General features: G+C 48.7%; 1 protein-coding gene across 8 annotated transcripts in view; it reads right to left on the bottom strand.

Moving 5' to 3' along the window:
• MAEA (macrophage erythroblast attacher, E3 ubiquitin ligase) overlaps positions 1–18,775 on the bottom strand; it is a 40,251-nt gene extending 21,476 nt beyond the window's left edge. For 2 of the 8 annotated variants that reach the window (XM_023638541.2, XM_070264071.1), the window contains exon 1: positions 18,573–18,699. In XM_023638541.2, coding sequence (XP_023494309.1) covers positions 18,573–18,641 — 69 coding nt within the window. In that variant the 5' untranslated portion in view covers positions 18,642–18,699. Of the gene's footprint in view, positions 1–726; positions 1,179–1,780; positions 1,975–18,572 lie in introns of those variants that run through there. The other 6 variants (XM_023638538.2, XM_023638537.2, XM_070264069.1 and 3 more) reach the window with 6 other exon arrangements.
• Positions 18,776–24,950: the final 6,175 nt, after the last annotated feature.

A 24,950-nucleotide genomic window follows, 5' to 3' on the forward strand; every position in this document is an offset into this window, starting at 1 on the left:
AGCTCCACCACCATCCTCCTCTCCCACTACGGTGGACCCAAGGCCTCAGGAGCCACCACCTGCCCCCGGGGCCCTGCAAACTGTGTGCAAGGATAGTCATGTGCTTCCAATGTGACCAGGACTGACACTTTCATGAAGCACAACCAAGCAGAATTACGAAATAATGAGCTGAAACAAATCCCACGATGCACAATAAACAAAAGATCTAAAGTTTTACTATCACATTCAGGCATTAAAACTAAATTTCAATAAATATAATCAAAACAACCCTAACACAGTAAAAGACACAAAGGCACACACTGTCAGCTGCAGCACCAGGTGATCACGATGCTCCTGCTCCACACCGAGGAGCAGCTTGCGAGAGCCCCTTTCCACACCCTCGCACCCGCCGTCCTCCCCGCCCCTCAGCACCAAGGCCGCCCAGCAATGGGAGAGCCTGCTCCTCATGGTTAACTGACCCAGTCTCACCGGACCACAGCACAGGGACATGTGGGGGGACATGTCTCAGCCACCCTGCCTTCTGCTCTGTCACCTGAACAGAGAGCTCGCCCCACAGAGCCAGCAGGAACGCAAGGGGACATTCCAAAGCAGCCTCCACAGGCTGGGGACAGCCACTTCTAACTTTAAGGAAGCAGGTGATGCTACAATGCTCATCCTCACTCCATCATCAGTATCCAGTCCCAACAATTCACACTGGAAGGTGACAGTCCAATTTAATTACTTTACCTTTTGATAAAAGGAATCAACTCTGGATCTGGTGCACTTCTGGGGCGCAGTTAACAAAGCCAGAGCACAGAGTTGCTGACAGGCTTGCGGGCCCCCTGTGCTCTTCTACCACATGGCCTGCAACACACGGCCCTGGGGTGTCGCAGCACCATCAACGCTCCAACAGCTGCACACACTCACTGTCACCTGACGCCAGCCCGGCGCCTCCACCCGACTCTGGCCTCCAAACAGCCCTGACCAGCGCTTCCTGCTGCCACTCCTCCCACGCAAGGACCCTCAGGGCCCATGTCCACACACAGGCTCCTCAGGGCTGTGCTTCCAGGCCTCCACCTTCTGCTGCTCGCACCTCCATCTGTCCCATGCCCCTACGAGTCTGTCCCGGGCCCCCCACCAGTCTGTTCTATGCCCTCACCAGTCTGTCCCGTGCCCTCATGAGTCTGTCTTGTGCCCCCCACCAGCCTGTCCCGTCCTCCCCACCAGCCTGTCCCGTCCTCCCCACCAGCCTGTCCCATCCTCCCCACCGGTCTGTCCCGTCCTCCCCACCAGCCTGTCCCGTCCCCCCCACCAGCCTGTCCCGTCCCCCCCACCAGCCTGTCTCGTCCTCCCCACCAGCCTGTCCCATCCTCCCCACCGGCCTGTCCCGTCCCCCCTACTGGTCTGTCCTGTCCTCCCCACTGGTCTGTCCTGTCCTCCCCACCAGTCTGTCCCGTGCCCTCACCAGTCTGTCCCATGCCCTTGCCAGTCCGTCCCAGGCCCCCCACCAGTCTGTCCTGTCCTCCCCATCAGTCTGTCCCGGACCCCCCACCAGTCTGTCCCATGCTCCCCACCAGTCTGGCCTGCACCTGGAGCTTGGGATGTGGTTCAGGGTCACAGGAGCGAGCAGTACCCCTCCCCACTGCAGGAGTTCCTAGCATTTCCATCCCGTGTGCTCTGGTGTGTGGCTGCTGGGCCAAGTGGCAGTGTCCCATGCCAGTTTCTGTCCCGAGGACACTGGGTGGCTGCCTGGGAAGCTCCTCAGCCTTCTGCCCACGGGGTACCCAGCCCGGGTCCTTGCCTCTCCTGCCTCTCTCCACTGTCCCCTGCTGCTCAGTCACCAACAGCTCCTTCCCAGCTCCTTCTTAAAGGGTTTTTGCCAAATGAAGAAATGGAATTTCAGAAATGCTGAAGATTCTAAACCAAGCCAAACTGCCCTCAAGAACGAGGGCAAAATGACACTTTCAGCTCTGTCGGGACTCCAAGGTCAGCCCCACAAACCCTCTCTGGGAGGAAATTACTCAGCAAGAGTCCTCAGTGAAACACAAATAACAGCACCAAGAGGGAAGATAGCATGAGATGCAAGAAACGGCAGTGAAGAAAGCAAGCAATAAAAGATAAGGTCAGGCCAAAAAAATATGTAGTTAGCCTAAAAGAAAAAAAAGGCATAGCCTAATAAATGGAGATAACATGACTATAAACTTAACAGACTTCGGAAGAATTCCAAAAAAAGAGACAAATATTAAAAATATACCCCTAAAAGCACAGGCACAAAGGCAAGCGTAGACAAATGGGGCTACAGCAAACCCACAAGCTTCTGCACAGCAAAGGAACCGCCCAAAGGGTGGAGAGGCCCCAGGAGCCGCAGGAGAGACTCGCAAACCGCACAAGTGATGAGGGTGAACGTTCAGAAAGTATAAAGAACTCTGATAACTCAACAACAGCAGCAAGTCATCTGATCAAAAACCGGGCAGGGCACTAGAAGAGACATTTCCACATTTCATACGTCAACATGTATATGCGAAGATGCTCAGCATCACTCACCATCAGGGAAATGCAAATCAAATCCACCATGAGACACTCTTCACACCCAGGAGGACGGCTACTATCCAAAACAGAAACAAGTGCTGGCGAGGACGTGCGGAAACTCGAACCCTGTGCACTGCTGGTGGGAATGGAAAATGGTGCAGCTGCTGTGGAAAACGGTATGTAGGTTCCTCAAAAAATTAATGTGATCCACCAATCCCAGTTCTGGGTATACACTCAAAAGAATTGAAAACAAGATCTCAGAGACATTTTCACACCCATGTTCACTGCAGCGCTATTCACAACAGCTAAAACGTGGAAGCAACCTAAATGTCCAGTGATGGATGAATGGATAAAGAAAATGTGGTCCATCCATACAATGGAATATTATTCAGCCTTAAAAAGGAAGGAAATTCTGACACCTGCTACAACATGGATAAACCTTGAAGACAGGAGGCTAATGAAATAAGTCAGAGACAAGAAGACAATTACTGCGCGATTCCACTTATACGAGGCATGTAAAGTAGTCAAACTCTCAGAAACAGAAAGAATGGTGGTTGCCAGGGGCTGGGGGAGGGGAGGATGGGGAGCTCTTATTCAACGGCACAACGGACTGAATGTGTCTCCCTGTAATTCATATGGTGAAATACTAATCTCCAATGTGATAGTACTTGGAGATGGGGCCTTTGGGAGGTAATTAAGTCAGGACGGTTGAGCCCTCATAAACAGGCATAATGCCCTTAAAAGGGACCCAGAGAGCTCTCATTCTCCTTCCATCATGTGAGAACAGAGAGAGAAGTCAGCAGTCTGTAACCTGGAAGAGGGCCTCACCAAAGCCCGACCATGTGGGCACCCTGATCTTAGACTTCCCCCCTCTAGAACTTTGAGAAACATATTTCTGTTGTTTGCAAGCAGTAATGGTAATTTGTTCTAGCAGCCTGAACTAGCTAAGGAACATGCGTATAGTGTTTCAGCCATGCAAGATGAAAAAGTTCTAGAGACCTGTTGCACAATAATGTTCATGTAGTTAACAGTCCTGTACACTTAAAATGACTAAGACAGTCAATTTTATGTTATGTGTTTTTTACCACAATAAAAAAAATATTCCTAATGACTTTGATAATATATGGACAATGGTGTCCGATCTCAAGACTTACTATAAAGCAACAGCAGTCAAGACAGAGCGGCACTCGCCTCGGAATGCACGGAGACGGATGGAGGGTGGAGAACCCAGAAGCAGAACCACAGGCACAGTCCACTATGCCCAACAGGGAGGTCAGGGCGGAAAGGACTGTCTCTGCAACAATGGTGCCAGGACTGGGCACCTACAGGGGAAAAGGATGGACCTCACGCAATCTGCAAAAATCCCCTGGAAATGGATTATAGATCTAAACATAAAAGCTAAAACTGTAAAATTTCCAGATAGAAACAGAGAGAAAATCTTCACAACCTTGATGCAGGCAAAGATTTCTTATAAGGATACAGAATGCACTAACTATAAAAGAAAAATTGATAAATTAAACCTTATCACAACTAAAATATCTGCTCTTTGAATGACAATTTAGGAATAAAGACAATTTCAGGTTAAGCCGCAGACTGGGAGAAAACATTCACAGTGCACAAACCTGACAAAGGATTCGTATCCAGGCCATACTTAGAACACTTACAACTCAAGACCAAGAAGACAAACAGCCCCATTTTAAAAACAGGCAAAAGCTTTTAACAGAAAGTCACAAAAGGAGATATACACAAGGCTTAATCAGAGAAATGCAAATTAAAGCCACAATGGGATGTGTGAGGGTCAATTTAATGTGTCAACCTGACTGGGCTACATGGTGTCCAGACACTTGGCGAAACCTGATTCTGGATGTGTCTCGAGGAGATCAGCATTTGAAGGGCAGAGTGCGTCAGCAGACTGTTCCCAGTGTGCGGGCTGCATCCAATCCACGAAGACCCAACAGAACGAAAGGCTGAGTGAGAGGAAACTCCTGCGCAACTGCAGGCCGGCTTTCAAACGGGAGCCACACCATCGCCTCTCCTGGGTGTCCAGCTTGCTGATGGCAGATCTTGGGATTTCTCAGCCTCCATAAACCCATGAATTCTTCAGGATCAATCTCAAACTCTCTCCCTCCCTCCCCCTCCTCTCTCCCTCTCTATTTCTCCCCTCCTGGTTCTGTTTCTCTAGAGAACCCTGACTGATACAGGATGCTACTGCACGCCAAGAACAGTTCAAGGTGAACAGGCTCCCACCACGCGTTGGCCAGGCTGAGCTCACCTGGCCTCTGTCACCGGCAGTGGGAAGAGCGATCCTCTGGAAAAGAGTTTGGCCGTTTCTTACAAAGGTAAAGATACATCTACCATACCACTCAGAAATTCCAATCCCAAGAGAAACAAACACATAATATCCACAAAGAGACTTGTACAAAAATGCTCACAGCAGTTCTATTCATAATAGCCCAAGACTGGAGCCAACTCAGGCGTTCATCCATGGAGATGGTAAACAAACTGTGGTGTACCCATCCAGTGAGACCTGACTCAGCCATCCAGACGGATGGACCACTGATGTGGGACCACAGCACAGTGAACCTCAAGACAGGCAGAGTGACAGAAGTGAGACACAGAGCACCCGTGGGGGTCTCCATGCAGCGTTCTCACACGGGCAGCCCAGTCAGAGCAGTGGCTCTCCACTGCAGTGACTATTCTCCAGGGGACACTTAGCCACATCTGGAGACATTTTTGATTTGTCACAACTGAGGTGTGCCTGTGAACTTGTCAAACCACAAGAGGAAACTAAATGGAACAAATAAAACCTTATCAATCCACCAGAAAGGAAACAACAACAAAAAAAAAGACAAAAGCATAGGAAATAGAGAACAAAATAAGATGGTGAGGATAAGTCCACAATATTAGTCATCACTGTAAATCTGCAGGGCTATGGAAAGACAAACATTAGAACAAGGGTTTTTTTTTTTAAACACCTCTCAGAAACAGAATGAGTAGACAGACAAAAAAATAAATGAAAGGATAAAGCCAGAGAGCAGTGCTGTCCAACAGAACTATCACGAGCCACACGTGCCTACAACCTTAAATTGTCTAATACCCAAAGACAGATGGAATTTATTTTAGTATATTTTATTTAACCCAACACATCCCAAACATTTTCACTTGAACACACAATCAACACAAACACAGTCGTCCCTCAGTATCCATGTGGGATTGGTTCCAGAAACCTCTGCCAGTACTGAAGTCCCTTACGTGAAATGGTGCAGTGCAACGAATACAGCTGGCCCTCCTCAGCCACGGTTTCACGTCCACAGATCCAACCAACCTTGGATGGATCCCCAGTTGGTTGAATTCATGGATGCGAAATGCGCAGATATAGAGGGCCGACTAATTATTAGATATTTTACATTCTGTTTTTCTTGGTATGAACACCAAGGTGCATTTTACACTTTGAGCACGTATCAATATGGACCAGCAACAATGTAGGTGCTCAACAGCCACACAGGGCTCAGGGCTACTGTAATGGATGGTGCGGCTACAGAAATCATATCGCGAGGTCTGGGGAAACTTGGACCTCACACACTGCCAAGGGCGGGGGGTGGCGGCAGGGAGGGGATTTGACAGTAGCTATCAAACCGCACAGGGCCTTCCGATCCCGCTATTCCACTTCTACGGATGGATCCCAAAAACTAACTGCACATGCATGGACCCGCCTAGCACTGTGCATGAGTGCTCTTTCAGTGTTTATTAAGTTGAATCATACACAAATGCTGATATGTCATTGTTTTTTATTTTACTAATTTTTAAATTGAAGTATAATTCAGATACCATAAAATTTCCCCTTTTAAAGAGTACAGTTTAGGGGCCAGCCCCGTGGCCGAGTGTTTAAGCTCGCGTGCTCCACTTCGGCGGCCCAGGGTTTCACCAGTTCAGATCCTGAGCATGGACACGGCACCGCTCATCAAGCCATGCTGAGGCAGTGTCCCACATGCCACAGCTAGAAATATACAACTATGTACCGGGGGGCTTTGGGGAGAAAAAGGAAAAATAAAATCTTTAAAAATTATAATAATAAGAGTACAACTTAGTGGTTTCTAGTATAAACACAAGGTCATGCAATCATCACCACTAGCTACTTCAAGAACATTTTCATCAACCCAAAAGGAAACCCCTTACTTATTGAAGTCCTCCCCAAAGCAAGGCAACCAACCACTAAGCTACTTTCTTTCTGTAGGGATCTGTCCATTCTGGACATTTCACATGAATGGAATTGTACATCATGTGGCCTTTTGTGTCTGGCATATTTTACTCAGCATAATGTTTTCAAGGTTCATCCATGATGCAGCATGTACTCCATTCCTTTTCATGGCTGAACAGCACTCCTTTATATCAATATACCACATTTGTCTATACATTCATAAGTTGATGGACGTTTTGACTGCTCCCACTTCCTAGCTATTACGAATAAGGCTATGAACATTCCTGTACTGGTTTTCGTGTGGACGTGTCTTCATTTCTCTTGGGGCTGTATCTAGGAGTGGAATTGGTGGGCCATGTGGTAACTCTACATTTAACTTTCGAAGTGCTGCCAGACTGTTCTCCACAGGGCTTCACATCTCACGCCCCTCAGCCGTACGCGAGGATTTGTTTCCCCTTATCCTCATCCAGCACTTGTTCAAGTCCATCTTTCTGACTACAGTCATTCCAGTGGGTATAAAGTCGTATCTCATTGTGGTTTTGATTCAAATTTTACTAACAACTAAGGATGCTGAGCATCTTCTCATAGACTTATATGCTCATACACATATGCCATTTGTATGTCTTCTTTGGAAAAGTCTATTTGAATCATTCACTCATTTTAATTGGGTTATTTATCTTTTTATTGTTGAACTGTAAGACGTCTTTATATATTCCGGACACTAGATCCTTATCAGATATGATTTGCAAATATTTTTTCCCCATTCTGAGTAGTCTTTTCACTTTCTTGATAGTGTCTTTTGAAGCACAAGCTTTTCACTTTAATGAAATCCAATTTATTGATTTTATTTTGGTTTCTCGTGCTTGACATCTATGAAACCACTACCTAATCATGAAGATGTACACCTTTGTTTTTAGCTAAACTATTTTTAGCTCTTACATTTAGGTCTTTGAACCATTTTGCGTTAACTTTTGTATATGGTGTGAGGTAGGGGTCCAACTTCATTCTTTTGCATGTGGACATTCAGTTGTCTCAGAATGATTTATTAAAAAGACTTTTCCTTCCCTATTGAATTGTTTTGAGATCCCTGTTGAAAATTTTGTATGGGTTTATGTCTGGACTCCCAATTCTATCCCAGTGACCTATTTTTCTATCCTTCCACCAGTTCCATGGTCTTGATTGCTATAGCCAGTAATCAAGTACTGTAGTTTATAACATGTTTTGAAACCAGGAAATGTGAGCCCTACAACTTGTTCTTTTTCAGGATTGTTATGGGCTGAATGATTGGGTTCCCCAATATTCTTATGCTGAAGCCCTAATCCCCAACGTGATGGTCTTTGGAGGTGGAGCCTTTGGGGTATAATTAGTTTTCGATGAGGTCATGAGCATGGGGCCTCCAAAATGGGATTAGCGTCCTTATAAGAAGAGGAAAAGACCAGTACATCCTTTCTTTCATGTGAGAATACAGTAAGAAGGAGAGGCCCTCACCAGGAATCAAATCTGCTGGCACCCTGATCTCAGCCTTCTTGTCTCCAGAACTGTGAGAAATATATGTGTCTTTTTTTAAGCCATTCAAGTCTATGGTATTTTGTTATAGAGGCCTGGGCCAACTCAGATAATTGTTTTGGGTCCCTTGCATTTCTATATGAATTTTAGAAATGGCTTGACAATTTCTGTAAAAGAGTCAGCTAGGATTTTGATATGGATTGTGTTGAATCTGTAGATCAATTTGAGGAGTGCTGTTATCCTTACAGTAAGTCCTATTCCTAAGTATTTTATTATTTTTGGTGCGACTATAAATAAAATTTTTTTCTTAATTTCCTTTTTGACTGTTCATTTCTAAGATACAGAAATACAATTTATTTTTATATCTGATCTTGTCACCTGCAACCTTGCTAAACTAGTTTACTAGTTCTAACAGGTTTTGTGGGGGGGGTGTGTGTGTGTGTGTGTGGATTCCTTAGGATTTTCCATATACAAGATTATTTCATCTGCAAATAGTTTTACTTCTTCCTTTCCAATCTGAACGCCTGTTACTTCCTTTTCATGCCCAACTTCCCTGATTAGAGCCTCCAGGACAATGCTGAATGGCAGTGGTGACAGTGGGCATCCTTGTCTGATCCTGGGAAAGTTTCAGTCTTTCTCCAGGAAGCATGAGGTCAGCTGTGTTTTTTCCATAGATGCCCTTTATTAGGTTGAGGAGGTTCTCTTCTCTTCCTAGTTTGCTGAGTATTTTTATCACGAAAGGGTGCTGGATTTTGTCAAGTGCTTCTTTCTGTGTCTACTGAGATGATCAGGTGGGTTTTGTGCTTTATACCATCAACATGGTGTAGTATGCTGAGTTTCACTTGTTGAACCAACCTTGCATTCCTGGGGTAAACCGCACTTAGTCACGGTACATACTCCTTTTTATATGTTGTCAGATTCAGTTTTCTAGCATCCTGTTGAGGATTTTAGCACCTATATTCATTCATAAGGAATATTGATCTGTAGTTTCTTGTGATATCTTTGTCTGGTTTTGGTATCAGGGTAACACTAATCTCACAGAATGAACTGGGAAATCTGCCTTCCTCTCCTTTTTTGGGAAGAGTTTGTGAAGGATGAGTGTTAATTCTTCTGTAAACATTTAATAGAATTCACCAGTGAGGTCATCTGGTCCTGGGCTCTTCTTTACGGGAAGTGTTTTGAATCTCTACATGTTACAGGCCCATTCAGCCATCACTTTTTAACCCACAAAATGGCAATTTTTATGGTTCAACTCAACACATTTCTCCTTCTCCCCATTTTCTGTCTGTGCTTGTTCCCCAACACTCCACAAGGAAGACAGGTCTCGGGACTTTCTCATCAATTTGAATTAGCTCTTTATGGCTCATATGTGGTGGATTTTAAAAAGTTTGTTATCTGCTTTTAAATTCTGTTTTTATTTTATCTGACTATATCAAACATTTAAATTTGTATTAATCAAGTCAACTCAAGTTTTCCTTGGTAATTTGTTGCATTACAGCTTTTAAGATCAGAGGATTTCTCCATTTAGTTAGCTGATGTTAAATTTTATTTCCTCCAGTATATCTTTCCCCTTCAGTGATTCACAAAAAGTAATCCTTCCTGTTTTCATAACTGCAACAGAATCTGGCAAACACCCTAAGTGGACACTTGTATGCAACATCTGTACTTTCATCCACTCTACAGCAACCCTCCCACACTCTGTCATGCATTTCTTCAAACCTTCTCCACTGTTTGCTGTGGGTTTTCTGACAGCATTTGCTGACAAAGAAATGCATTTTAGTTTGTCATCATGTTTTCAGCCATTTTTACCAGCACAGGAAGGAAGTATTTCCCCAATGGCATGAGGCTTTTTATCTTTCACAACTAAGAAACCTCAGAAGAGGTTTCTAAATATTTGTCAAAAAGCTAAAAACATCTTCTCAAATGTTGGGTTGAGCCCTAAATGGCAGTATACATCCCTCTACTCCTGGAGAGCTGTCTCATGCTCTGGTATATGGCATGGGACTGGCTCACAAATCATAGTGGCTTCATGCTATCCTGAGCTGACCTCCGCAAGCAGAGCATACACCCTGAGGGAGGCTCACCAAGGACAGGAGTGGTTTGAATGCCCTATTTTAAGCAGGCTTCTTGAAAAATGACACGTTTCTAGGGGGTGTAATGAGATAAGACTTTTCACTTCACACAGTGGCGGACAAAGCTGGAGGTGGGAAGAGCACTGTCGGCACCTCTGCGCTCTCCTCCCGGTGCTTGCACAATCATCTCATCTCATCTGCAATCGGCTGGTTACTTACACAAATCTTTTCAAGCTACTGGACCATTTTAGAAAGGGCAGCAGACGTAAAACAACTGAAGCTGCAATCCTGAGTCAGCTGTGCACACACAATGCAGCATGGCGCCAGCCGCTGGAGCGAGCGTGATGGGGAGCACAGGGCACACTCTGCACGGCGAGCACCCTCACCCCCCGTGACGGCTCATCGACCAAACACAACAAACCAACCATGAGCGGGCACCAGTGTCGATCTGTATGCATAACACCAGCAAAACCTGCTTTCTCACTTTTCAGACAAATTACATAAACAGAAGCCAGCAGTTTTGCAACAAGTTTGTTACTTTAGGAGTTTCATACCCAACTCTGGTGTCTAGCCGGGTCCAGCCCTTCTTGGTGCCTCCTTTATTTTAAGTAAGAGATATCTGGTCAAGCACACAAAGAAGTCAGATGCTATCTTGAAAGTTGTCATTTGTATTTTCCAACAGAAACATGATACTCTGCTGAGCCCAGTCTTCCTTCAGGTCCTCACTAAGAAACCAACGCTGTGTCTCCTTCAGTGTCCATGGCATCGCCTGGTCAGATTAATCCTGATATTGTATTTCTGTTGCTAGGTTCTCCTGAATGGGTATTTTCCCATTACATGCTTTAACAGGTTATTGCTGTTATACAGAAAAGTGACTGATTTTTGTGCACTTATCATGTACCCAGTTATTACGTTGATCTTTCTCATTAATTGTGATCATTTTCTAGTTAGTTTGTGTTTTCTGGGTACATAAACATGTTACGTCTCATCCATTCAAATAGTTACATTTACCTCTATTTCAATTCTTACTGTTTTGAACAGAACTGCCAAAATAGTATTTAACGGTTTATTTGTCAACTGAAGAACTATCTCTTCTCTGCCCTCCACAGAGCTTATAATCCCCATGGTTAGAAACAGACAAAGAAGCAAAATACAGTATGTCAGATGCCAGGAACAGCAAAGGAGAAAAACAGAGCAGAAGAGGGAGATGGTGGGGCTCCCAGTGTAAATCAGGTGATCTCACTGAAAAGGTGATACCTGAGCAAAAATCAGAGACGGTGAGAAAACGAGCCACATGGACATCTGCTCAGAAAGGATTCTGGGCAGAGCACACAAGTGCAAAGGCTCTGAGATCCCCTCTGCTGGGAGGCTATTGTGGCTAAGTGCCCAAGGGGAGTAGGGGGCGGAGGGGGAGGGCAGAAGGAGGAGGAGGAGTGGCTGAGAGCTTGGGAGGAACCATGTGAGGGTGGCATCCTGGGAGCCAAACAGAACCGTGTTTCCAGGAGGAGGGGTGATCAGTGGTGCATGCCGTGAGAGGTGGTGACAGTACCGAGAGACCATGGGGGACTTGAGCAGCACCATGGGGTCACACGGAGGCCCCAGCCAGAGCACTGCCAGGGAGCAATGGGGCAAACCCAGACACGAAGCCACTCAAGAGACCAGGAGGCAGCTGGTGTGCAGACGGGGGTCCCTGCAGGTGTTGTCCACTTGTCAACTAGAAGGTAACAGCATGTTTACATCCTCAGATCATGGACAGGGCAGTCCCGCACATCCTCAGATCATGGACAGGGCGGTCCCGCACATCCTAGATCATGGACAGGGCGGTCCCGCACATCCTCAGATCATGGACAGGGCAGTCCCGCACACGAACAGAGAGTTGCAGATAACTCCCCACAAGGACAGGGACTCAGTGAGTGCAGGCCAGGGTTGAAACTGTCAGTCACTTCTCCACGGAAGAGAGGGCAGGGAGCTGAAGCTATACTGTGCAGGGGAGGAGAATATGCCAACCCAAAATATGCCATTTTGGCATATTGATTATTTTGAATTAAAATTACTTAAGAAACAGCCAGTATAAGAAGGAGACTCTGACCCTCCTTTGTCCCCCTAAAAGCAGGAAATAAATCTCCCAGGTGAGAGATATCCTTCCTGACGGCCGAGAAGGCTGTGTAAACAAAACCTGTTACTTCCTCACTAATTTACTACCTCAAGCCCAAACCTCTTTGCCTTGTCAATTCTTCACAATTCATTGTTTTTCTGTCTAAAACGTCTAAAACTTGCCTGCTTTGGTCACTTCTTTAAGTCTTGTATTTTTACGGGCTCCTGTCCATATGAAATTAAATTTATTTTTCTCCTGTTAATCTGTCTTATGCCAATTTAATTATTAAGCCAGCCAAAGAACCCAGGAGGAAGAAGGGAAAAGCCTTCTGCCCCTACAAGCGCAAGGGCATGTGGGCTGGAGGAGAGGATGAGAAGGAGAGTCAGAGGCTGCCACACCCGAGGGCCAAGTGGGCCTGGGCAGAGTGTGACGGACAAAAGGGAGAGCAAATGTCTAAGGAATTCTCCAGCCACACAGAGGGGAAGCCCACTCGGCCAACTCTTTGCTGTGCCTCCTGCAAGCCAGGCGCTCCTACAGGTGCTGGGGGTGCAGCACAGCCAGACACAGCCCTCCTGAAGGAGCCGATGTTCTGACAGGCATCTGACAGAAACAATGCAGACAGATGGAGCCAGATGGTGATCAAGTGATAAAGAGAACCAAACAGGAAAAGGGACAGCGCAGCAGGAGCCACAAACCCCAGCCCCATCCAGGACCAGGGCAGCCACAGGCCAGCAACAGGTGGCTTGTTAAGGTCCCTTTGAAGCTAGAAAGGGCTAACCCCCAAGCTCTGGTCTCTGAATTCAGATAAATGCAGAACAGCACTTCAGGAGGCCCCACGAAGGGAGCCGGCACGTTCCCCATCCTCGCTGCCCCTGCCGCGACGCCTGGAGCCACAGCAGCCAATGTGGACAAGGAAGGGCTCATAGAAAGATCTGGGAAACGTGGGAGACAAGAGCATCGCTGGGCTTTGACTGAGCCCTGAGCGGTGGCAGGAAGATGCCATGTCACCAGAGATGGGCTGGCTGGGAGCCGAGGAGCAGGTCTGGGCAGGGCAGGCCAAGAGCAGGTGCTGCTGAGTTTCACACGTCCGGTTTCCATGCACCTCCCCAACATGTGAAGAGACCCAGGAGACGGCTACCTAGTAAGGTGGGAGTTGGGGAAGAGACCTGGCTCGAGGTGGGAACGTGGAGATGTAAGCAGAGACCTCCCCAGAGCGAGCTGGTGACGGGAAGACTGAAAAGATCCCCACACTGGAAGACGCAGAGGAAACAGCAAAGGAGAGTGAGGAGAATGGAGAGAACAGCGCCCTGGAGGCCAAGTGAAGGAGCGATCACCTGGGGACTGGACACGTTAGCAACATCACGTTGACGGTGACCTCTATGACTGCATTTTGGTGAAGTACAGCAAAAATCCGGACTCACAGACCATGAAGAACAACACAGGAGGTGGGGGCAGAGCAAAGCAGCAGCAGCTGGAGAAGGACACAGGCCAGGGAGGGGTCTGGTTTGAGATGGCGCAATTAGAGCCAGGTGCACACTGACAGAACCCAGTGGAAAGGGGGAAACTGAGGGAGGAGAGAGAACCAAGTGCTGGAGCTGCCGGCAAGAAGGGGAGGGCTCCGAGCACCAGCTGAAGGTCAAGGGGCAGCTGACCCACAGGATGGGCACACGTGCAGTGAGTTTGGGGCTGTCGTGACAGGAAAGTGGGCAAGGAGGCGGGGCCCCAGGCGGCTGTGCGCTTGGAGAGAAGGCTGGACAGGGTGCGTCTGAGAGCACCACATGGGAGCACGCGGGGTCCACGGCCAGCGAGACCATCAGCACAGCTGGGTTCCCCATTCAGTCGCATTAAGCTGAATGGTTCAGCTATTCAACTATTTAGTTACATTTAGTTATCAGCTATTAGTTTGTAGTCATTGAAACAGCAGATAGTTCTTCTTTTCAGAAACTTTTCAAAATAATGGTCCCCAGGTATAAAGATTCTAAAACAACGTACATCTGACAACAGCCAAGAGTCACCCCTGCAGGAAATGTGCCCCGCCCCGTTCAGGTCAGCACACACACCCCTCCCCTAAAGCCCAAGGAGGATGCCATGTCACCGAGCTCGAAGTGCACACACTGCTGGCCTCCTCTCTTCTCTGGTGCCCACTGGTCTTCCCAGCTTGCTTCCCATTCCTCCTGACCTGCACCCACAGTCCACTCGCTGGCCCAGGCACTCAGCGGCCCTGCCATCAGAACCTCTTTGCATGGCTGTGAGAATACCCTGAGCCACACTGCTCCAACGGGACTGTGCCCACGATGCTAGGGTCTGCCAAGACTTCAACACAGCCCACGAAGCTTCTCCCCAAAATACAGTTCCCCCAGTCACGCACTAAAGCCACTGCATCCACCCCTGTGGGTCCCCACCCCTCCCACACTCGTCTTGACTTTATCACAGTCAGTAAAGGCTCTGAAATGTTTGTGTTCACTTGTTGAAGGCCTCCCTCCCACCAAGTGTAGCTGTACCAGGCAGGGACCTTCCTTGTCTTGTTCTTCGCGACATCCCAGCGCCTCCAGCAGCACCCACACAAGGTTCTCAAAGAGCTGCCGAGGGAACGTGTACTGAAGGAGCGCGTGGGCACCAGTGTCTGGACCTCAGCTTTGTGGCCGGCGCCACGCCCTCTCTGTGCCTCATTACTGCGTACTGTCAAACGGAGGCACCAACAGCACCTGCCCTCTAGGTTTGCTCTGAGGATTCTAAGAGAGCAGATGGGATGCGCTCAGCTACCACAGTCACTACAGACCCTGAAGCTAGGGGTCCGAAAAGTGTGTGTGTCTGTGTGCGCACGCGCGTGTGCACAGCGGGCCACACAGCTCCCTGCCAGCTGCTGTTACCACATGCCCAGGGCTGGAGTGAGCACGGCCTCTAACTCAGCCCATCTGTCACAGAGAACTGGGTATCAGAAAGCCCTTTCCTCTCTGACTTGAAATTTGTTTAAAATACTAATAGTACTTAAAAACACAAACAGCCTGCAGCTAGCAGGGAACCCAGTCTCACACCGGTCTGTGCCTATCCAGGAAGGCCCAGGCAAGAGGTCAGCCACACTCCAGCACCAAGAGGACACACCAGCCAAAGGGGCTCGTTTGCATGTCAGATATACAACGAATGGTGTGAAAGACAGAAAGAGAGAAGGGCTGGGTGGATGCACATGGTGGGCATGGCTCTCCTGAAAAGGAGGTGTTTCAACTGTGCTCCAGATGTGGCAGTATTCTGGAAGGCCACAGGCAGCACGAGGCTCCTGCAGGGGACAGCAGACAGTGCTCTGAGGGGCCGACAGGCTGAGCCTGGGAAGACGGAGGGCACTGCGAGTTAAGTGCCCACGGGCCAGAGGACCGGTGTCTTCAACGTAATATAGTCGTCCTCTGAGGGAGGGACTGGTTCACTCTGTAAGTCAAAAAAGCTAAAGTAAAAAGAAGTTAAGATCCAGCCTACGGCCACCAACGAGGACCAGCACACCTGGGATCAAGACACAGCATGCACTTGTCTGTCTATCAGTGTTTCTTACTTGAGAACAAGATCCCCCAAACCCAGCCAAGACCAAGTCTGGAAAACTACACTGAAAGTTTTAACTTCAGGCATATAATTGGCACCCAAACTTTCTAGGACAAGTACAAACCCAGGCTTTGCAACTGCAGGGCAGTACCTGCTCAACAAGACTGTCACCAAGCTCAAGGCCAAAAGTGTAAACATTCTTGTAGAGAATGGACAGACGCAGGAGAATATGCCTGCAGACTCAGGAGCAGGCCCTGCGCTCCACAGCCCTCCTCAGGTGAGGAGGAGAGGACAGCTGCGAGGGGCACTGAGCTGGGTGGAGCGGGGGACGCCCCAGCTGAGCAAGCACGAAGGTGGGCCCAGATGAGACCAAGGAGAGGAGTCAGCGTCCAGAGCCAGGACTCCTGGTGACCAATGCCAGGCCCCTTCCCCTGGGCTGCGCAGGCTCCCTCCTGATTTGGAGCCGGGCGGGCAGTGAGGAGAGGGGCCGGGTCGGAGCACGCTGGCAGCAGCACCTCAGGGCCGCTCCACTCCTCCCACCTCACCAGGAAGCAAGAGCGGACGGGCTCGTCAGGTACCCAAGGCTGTGAGGAACCCGCACACCGGGAGCTGCCAATCCTCCCGAGCGAGGACTCCCCAGCACATCTGAGGAGGACCTGCCGTCAGGAAAGCAGTGGGGGTTCGGTCCAGCACACACCCGCCGATGACCCGGCAGGAGAACTCGCCCTTGACTGCAGAAGCACAGCACGCGCCGTGGGCTCTTCAGCCTTCTGATCCTCTACTAACAACGCTTCCGAATCAAGGAGCCCTGTCCCCCTGTGCGACTTCCTCATCATCCACTAGGAATTACTCCTGAAAACCTCCAGGAAAAAAAGTGAACTCAGCAGTGACTCAGGTGTCAACAGAACAGAGGAATTCTTACATGGGATCTACACCATCTGCAGAGAAAATGGTGGAAGGAGCTTCTCCAATTGCAAAACTTCTGCTTTAAAATCATTCTAAAAAAGAAGTAAAACTTCTGGCAAAAAAAATCTGGCAAGCTCACTTGAAGTGACATCCTAATACTTCTTTACCTGACGAGCACCTGCATAGCTGTTTTCATCAAAGGCTATTTAATAACTCTGGAACGCAAATCACATTCGTGGTCATGAAACGACAGAGGAGGACTTGAAAGAGAAACACTTTCCCGTCTGATGTTGCCCACAGTCACCAGCCAGGACAAAAAGACGAACCCCACAGTTCTGATGTCTGAACCTTCTTGTCTGTCAGTTTAAACGACAGGCCTGAGGTGGGCTGAGTGAGACAAAAGGCCAGCAGTTAACAATCCCCTCGGTGCCTCTTTTTTTGCGGGCAGCAGGGGTAAACACCAAAGCAGGTGAAGCTTAGTTGGGGGAGCTTCAGGCAGCAGGGTACCACGGCCTCTCTAGGCTGCAGGGTCTTCACAGAGTTGAGTCTAAAAACACCAACCACCTACATCTTGAAGGGGTCTGGCAAACAGGAGTCTGAACATGGAGGCAGCGCCCCCCTCCCCTCCCTTCGTTAGTGAGGCGCTGCACACTGCTCAAACGCTGGTTAACAGCAACAGAGCCTGCTGCTGCCGTCCTGGGAAGACCACACAGCAGGGCAGTCTGACTCCAAAGGGCACCTCCTAATGGGTGCCAGCACTGTTCTCAGCAATACGGAGTCCCTCATTTCACCCTGAGGTGACACAGGTGCTATCGTTACCTACGTTTGACAGGAGGAAACAATCTCAGAGCCGTTACACAAAGGGGGCAGGATTCAAACCCCCGCAGGCTGGCTCAGAGCTCGCAGCAACCCAGCCACTCTGCACCCACCACCACCTGTCACCACCGAGGTGGACTGGGACGCTGGGGTCCTCGGGAGGAGAGCAAAGCTGCCCAGGCCCCAAGAAAGGACCCAGAATCAGGAGTGCTCAGCCACGGCTCTCCTGGGAACGTTATGACCTTGATCTTTAAGGAATTTATTCCCAGGCGTTTCATTCTAGTCAATCACCGTCAAACCCTCCACTGACCAGAGAAGGAGCAAGTCAGGCCCTTCTACCAGGAACGCCAATTTCATCCTAATGGAATGCGCCTTGGCCAAATGACCGTCCAAGGTCATACAACCGGCAACCGAGTGGCAAGGGCGGTATTTCAGGTTTGGTGACGCCCGCAAAACGGGTTCCCCTTAGATCGCTAGGTCTGTGTTCGCAGCTTCCCTAATGAGTGACTGGCAACCAGCACACCACCATCTTCTGCACCAAGCTTCCGGAAAGACAGCTGGACACCCGGGCCGGGCGCCCGCGACCCCGCACCCCGGCACCCCGGCCTCCACCCCGGCCCGGGTCACCAGCCCGCCCACCGCCAGGCTGTCCTAGGGGCGGCTCATTCTCTGCCGAGCACCCAGGCGCCGCAGTCGGGCTCCGGCGGCGAAGCGGGGCGCTGGGCGGACGCGCTCCCCGCCCTGCCACGAGGCCCTCGCAGGCCGGGCGGGGCAGGGACGGCCACACGCCGCACGCGCCCGGCCCGCGGGCCCCGGCGCCCCAGCCCCCGGGCAGACTCCAGTCACCGGGACCCCGCCGCCCCGGGGAGCCCGGCCCGCAGGCCCGCGGCCCCGCCCCTGCCCCGCGGCCCCGGCCGGTCGGCCGTCCCGCCCGCGAGCCCACCTTGAGGGTCGGGTACTCCTGCACCTTCAGGGTCATGGACAGCTGGGCGGCCGACTCCTGCACCGCCATCTTGAATCGGCCAAAACAGTAGCGGGCGGAGGGGGAGCGCCGCGCGGCACGCCGGGTAGTGACGTCACGGGGCGGGGCGGGGCGGGCCCGCGCGGCCGCACCAATCGCGTCCGCCCACCGGCCTGGCGGCGGAAGAAGGCGCGGCCGCGGCGTGCGCGCCGAGAGGCGTCCGGCCCGACCAATCACCGCCGGCCTTCCCCCGTTCAGCCAATCAGCAGGAAGCCCGGCTGGGCGGGTCCCTCCTTGAACTGGCGGCCGGGCTGGGGACCTCGAGGGGCGTGGCTGTCGGGCCGCTGGGACCCCGCGGGGCGGCCCGTTGTGGCCGTGACCCCCGCGGCGCTGGTCCCCGGTGGCCGCGTGGCCCGTGGTGCTGGCCCCGGGGCCTGCCGGCCGACTGCCCTCCAGCGGCCGTCCCCGGGCGAGGCTGTCCTGCCGGGAGCCGGGCTGCTACCCGGAGCGCGGAGGCCGCGCGTTGAAATCGGGCGCGGAGCAGAACGCGGGCCGTGTGTGGCCCCCGCCCCGGCGCCGCATCCTCATCCCGTCAAATATAACCAGTCCTTTGATTCCCTTCTTTACACGGAAATGAAATTAGGATTCATTAGCTGGGAGAAGACTTCCTCGTTAAACCATCTCCCTTGTTTCACATTCCACGCTTGTTTCTGAAACAACTTCTTTAAAAATATAAAGTTTAGTGTTGAGAAAAACACCTAGGGTGACACGAGGGAAGCCGCTGTCCCCAGAGTGGGACCGCCAGAACCGGGACAACAGAACCAGGAGGGTGAGCGGCAGCGCCCTGGGCTGATGAAGCGCCTGGTCCCGTCCACGTGCGCGGATTCGAGGAGACAACCGGAGGCTCCGCTCAACCCAGCTGCTTCCTGCCGGCGGACACACCGCGTGGTGAGCGTGTCCACGCCGATGTCCGATGTCCAAAGCGTGTGAAAGTGAGGCTGAAGAGGGACTCCTGTGTAGGGTACCTCTCTGGAGACATTTGGAATGAAGTTGTTGGTGTGCGACTAGAAAAACGCACCTATTCTACAAGTTTTTAAACCCTTACCAAGGAACAAAAGGGATGTTACCAACTGAGATTGATCAGTTCGTCCGATCACAGATCATCAGAACAGTAGTGTTCCTGCCCAGGAGTTTTAGAAGTTTTTCAAGCAGAAAAGCTGAGCTCAAAATGAGCACACGCAGCTTTGGAAAACTATATTATTTACCCTAGGCTGTCTTGTTTTCGAATTTCAAAAGTTTAAAATACTTTGCATTCAAAGTTGCCAATAAAATAGACCCTTAAGTTCTTTAACGCTCTTTCCCCAATAGGAACTTGCAATTTGAGCATTCGTGGAACCAGCCAACTTTTTTTTTAATTGAGATATCTTTGACATTCAACCTTGTGTGTAGGTTTAAGATGTAGGAGATATTGATTTGATATATTTATATTGCAATAGGATTGCCATTGTGCTATTAGCTAACACCTCTGTTGTGTCACACAGCTATCCTTTCTTCTAGTGTTGGGAACAATTAAGATCTAGTCACTTAGCAAGTTTGCTTATAATACAAGTCTGTTGTCTATAATCACTATGCCATGTATTAGATCTCCGGACTTACTTATCTGCTAGCTGCAAGGATGTACCTTAAACAACATCTCTCCCATCCACCACCCCTAGCCCATGGGAACCACCATTCCACTCTCTGCTTTTACAATTTTGGCTTTTTTAGATTCCACATATAAGAGATAGCGCATAGTATTTGTCTTTCTCTGACTGACTTATCTCAACATAATGTCCTCAAGGTCCATCAATGTTGTTGCAAATGGCAGAATTTCCTTTTTTCTCATGGCAGAATAATATTCCACTGTATATATATATCCCATTTTCTTTATCCATTCATCCATTGACAGACACTTATGTTATTTTTATATCTTGGCTACTGTGAATAATGCTGCAATGAACATGGGAATGTATATGTCTCTTTGATAACCTGTGTTCATTTCCTTTGGATAAATACCCATAAGTGGAATTGCTGGGTTGCATGGCAGTTCTATTTTTAGTTTTTTGAGGAACCCCTATACTGTTTTCCGTAGTGGCTGCACCAGTTTACATTCCCACCAATGGTGCACAAGGGTTCCCTTTTCTCCACATCCTCGCCAACACGTTTCTTGTCTTTTTGGCAATAGCCATTCTAATAGGTGTGAGCTGATAGCTCACCATGGTTCTGATTTGCATTTCCCTGATGGTTAGTGATGTTGAGCACCTTTTCATGTGCCTGTTTGCCATTTGTATGTCTTCTTTGGGGAAATGTCTATTTAGGTCCTTTGGCCATTTTTCCATTGGATTATTTGTTCTTTTGTTATTGCGTTGTGTCAGTTCTTTATGGATTTTGGATATTAACTCCTTATGTGATACATGGTTTACAAAAAATTCTCTCCCATTCTGTAGGTCGTCTTTCCATTTTTGTCAATTGCTTCTTTGCAGTGCAGAAGCTTTTAAATTTGATGCAATCCCACTTATTTTTTGTTGTTGTGCTTTTGATGTCATATCCAAAAAGATCATTGCCAAGACCAGTGTTGAGGCACTTCTTCCCTATGTTTTCTTCTAGGAGTTTCAGGGTTTCGGGTCTTATGTTTATGTCTGATGCATTTTTGTGAGTGGTGTGAGATAGGCGTCCAATTTCATTCTGCTGCATGTGGTTGTCCCAGCACCGTTTACTGAAGAGACTGTCCTTTCCCCACTGGATGTTCCTGGCTCCCTTGTTAAATATTAGTTGACTCTATATGCGGAGGTTTAGTTCCGGGCTCTCTATTCTGCTCCATTGGTCCAGGTGTCTGTTTTTATGCCAGTACCACACTGTTTTAATTCTATAGCTTTGTCGTATAGCTTCAAATCACAGCCAACTTTTTATAAAAGGATTCTAGTCAACTAAGGAAATCTCTTTAAGAGGATCTTTAAGCATAAGTTGTCAAGCATGGCCTCTCCAAAATGCCTTGGCCATAATAGTTTGCAAAAAGCAGGGTAAATGGGGTGTATAAGAAAGCTCTGAACTGCTGTTCAGTGTTCCCAATCCCTAAGAGAAGTGTATCCCAAGGCGACACTCTTGTGTGTTAGGAAGGTTTCCTCGGTTTGTTCTGCAGACATAGAACCCACACAGCCCAACACCACTGCTCAGGGGCTGGCCTGGTGGTGCAGCGGTTAAGTTCGTGCGCTCCACTTTGGGGGCCCGGGGTTCGCCAGTTTGGATCCTGGGTGCGGATCTACACGCCACTTGTCAAGCCACGCTGTGGCAGGCATCCCACATATAAAGTAGAGGAAGATAGGCACGGATGTTAGCTCAGGGCCAATCTTCCTCAGCAAAAAAGGGGAGGATTGGCAGTGGATGTTATCTTAGGGCTAATCTTCTCAAAACAAACAAACAAACAAAACACAATAGGAACCTTGAATAAGTTATAAATTTGGTCTAGTTTCTTAAAAGGCCTAGAGGAAAAAATGAGTGACATTTCTTCTGTTTTAGATGTTCTCTGATCTCAGAGCTCAGACTCGAGCCACGTTGATAAAGGAACAGGCAGCTGTGTCAGCTTCACTCCTGAGGGTTGTGTAGACCCCTCAGAATACTGAGACCAAGAGCATCCATGCTCAGATGCACTCCCTGGACCTTTTGTCTTGCAGCTATGGGCAATCAGTGTTTTATGTTAACTGTGGCTATAATGTGTCATTAAAGCTCTTATATTTTTGAGAGTATTTCAGCTATCACTTTTAGGTCAAACACAAAATGCCCCACTCTAAGTGCATGTCAGTTGTGAAGAAAACATAGCAAAAGGAGAAATGTGCTCTTCACAGATATTAGTGTCGAGAGATAAACATATTCCACCTCCAAGCTCACGTGAACGACTGAGCTCCCCACCACCTGCATGGGGGTCACTGTTACCATCCTTGTGGGAGCATCATAGAGGGATCCCGACGAGACCACTTCAGCCTGTGCGTGTAGCAGGTCACAGTTCACGCTCGTGTATTTAGGTGTGTGGAATATCTATGTGTTAGTGGAAGTCATTTACTCTAATGGAGGGGGAAGCAATGTTATTGCAAATGCACCCTCAACGCCCAACCTCCCACCACCTGCTCCTCCTGCCACGTGCGTCTGTCCACACGGCTCATTGTTACATGATGTACATAACTGTGAATCAGCCTGTCTTGTGTAGATTGTACATTTCATTATATCTGACATTCTTGTAACTACTATGTGGTCAATAAGTTCCTATAAGAAGTACTGCTTTTTTAAAGATTTAATTTTTTTTCCTTTTTCTCCCCAAAGCCCCCTGGTACATAGTTGTATATTCTTAGTTGTGGGTCCTTCTAGTTGTGGCATGTGGGATGCCACCTCAGCGTGGCTTGATGAGCGATACCATGTCCACGCCCAAGATTCGAACTGACGAAACACTGGGCCGCCTGCAGCAGAGTGCGCGAACTTAACCACTCGGCCATGGGGCCGGCCCCGAAATACTGCTTTTTTAAAAAAACAAAAATACCATGCTGAGAGGGATGACATATCCCACATTTTGGTGGTGGTTATTTTATTTATAGGATCTTTAAAACAAGTACTTTTTTAAAGAGAGCATTCTAGGAAGCACTTGTGAAGGGAGAATCTGTCTCCCCACCTGGACGACAGCTGCGCTGGCGGAATCTGTCTATGGAACCATTCCAGAACTCTGGAGTCCGTCTCCCCACCTGGACGATGGCTGCGCTGGCGGAATCTGTCTGACGGAACCATTCTAGAACTCTGGAGTCTGTCTTCCCACCAGGACAACAGCTGCGCTGGCGGAATCTCTCAGAAGGAACCATTCTAGAACTCTGGAGTCCATCTCCCCACCTGGACAACAGCTGTACTGGCAGAATCTGTCTGATGGAACCATTCTAGAACTCTGGAGTCTGTTGAAGGCTTGCAACTTCCAGATGAAGTCTTGGGCAGTAAAAGTGGTTAGTTTTGGTCGATTTCAGCTCTTAGCACAGTAGCTACCCCCACCCCCAACTACACAGCAGGCAGTTGTGCACGTGTTCCTGGAGCAGCTTGCACACAGCTTATGGGAACCAAGGTGGGCAAAGAGGACTCTCTCCTCCAAATATCAGGGATCTGTGCTCTGATGGCTGCTTCTGACAAGAGGTGCAGATGAAGAGGAAGGCTGCCATTGTCGTTGCACCTCCTCCGTTGTTGCAAGCCCCTTCCTCTCCACTGAAGTGACTTCCAGGGGATTTAAAGGGTTGGTGCCCTTTTCTCTCCTCTTTCATTTTTTGCTTTTTCTTCTCTTGGAAGCCAGATATTAAAGACAAGGACATTCAAAAGCAAGGCATATATGGGGAAAATAGAAAGTGACTGTGCATGCCCAGGGAAAGGCTCAGAAAAGAACTGAGAACATCTTAAGTTTACAACTCAGGCTGATCCTCAAAATGGAGACAACTTACAACAAGCAAAATAAACAAACAAACCAAAAACCCAGTAACACAAAAGGAGCAAACCCTGAGGAAAAGGAGGAATCTGATTCCAGAGTTACCACATTATTAGATTCAAATGTCCATGTTCAGCAGAAAGTCACACGGCATACAAAGTAAACCAAAGCTAGCAGAAGGGAGGAAATAATAAAGATCAGAGCAGAGCAAATGAAATAGAGAACAGAGAAACAATAGAGAAAAATCAATGAAACTGAAAGTTGGTTTTTGGAAAGATTGACATAAGTGATCAACCTTTAGCTAGATAGGCTAAGAAAAAAGAAAGAAGACTCAAATTACTAAAATCAGAAATGATATTGGGGGCATTACTACTGATTCTACAGAAACAAAGAGGACTATAGGAGAATTGTACGCCAAAAAATTGGATAACAGAGATGAAACAGATGGATTCTTAGAAACACAAAACCTACCAAGACTGGCATCCCCCCTCCCAGCCCCTCGACGTGTTCACCAACCTGTTGCTCTCTGAATCTCGTTATTGAAGAGTTTTTATAACCCGGTCTCCAGCCCCGGCCCCTCCCTGGAGAGTTCCCACCCTCTGATCACTCTGGTCACTTTCTGGTGACCAGCCTTGTCCTGAAGCTGTCCAAGGGCCCCACCCGAGTCACCGCATTGGCATAAACTCAGTGTGAGGGAAAGGAACTCGCTAGGACTAACAGAAGACATTCCTGTCACTCAGGAAATCCAAAGGGTTTCAGGAGCTCGGCCAGGAACCAGTTACAAAAACCACATATATTTTATTATAGCATAGCGCCCAACAGCTGCCAGGTTCTCTTGATTCAAACTTCCAAAGTCTTAGGATCCAAAGTCCGGCTGA

Source organism: Equus caballus, chromosome 3 (assembly GCF_041296265.1).
Source record: "Equus caballus isolate H_3958 breed thoroughbred chromosome 3, TB-T2T, whole genome shotgun sequence".
Lineage (NCBI taxonomy): Eukaryota > Metazoa > Chordata > Mammalia > Perissodactyla > Equidae > Equus > Equus caballus.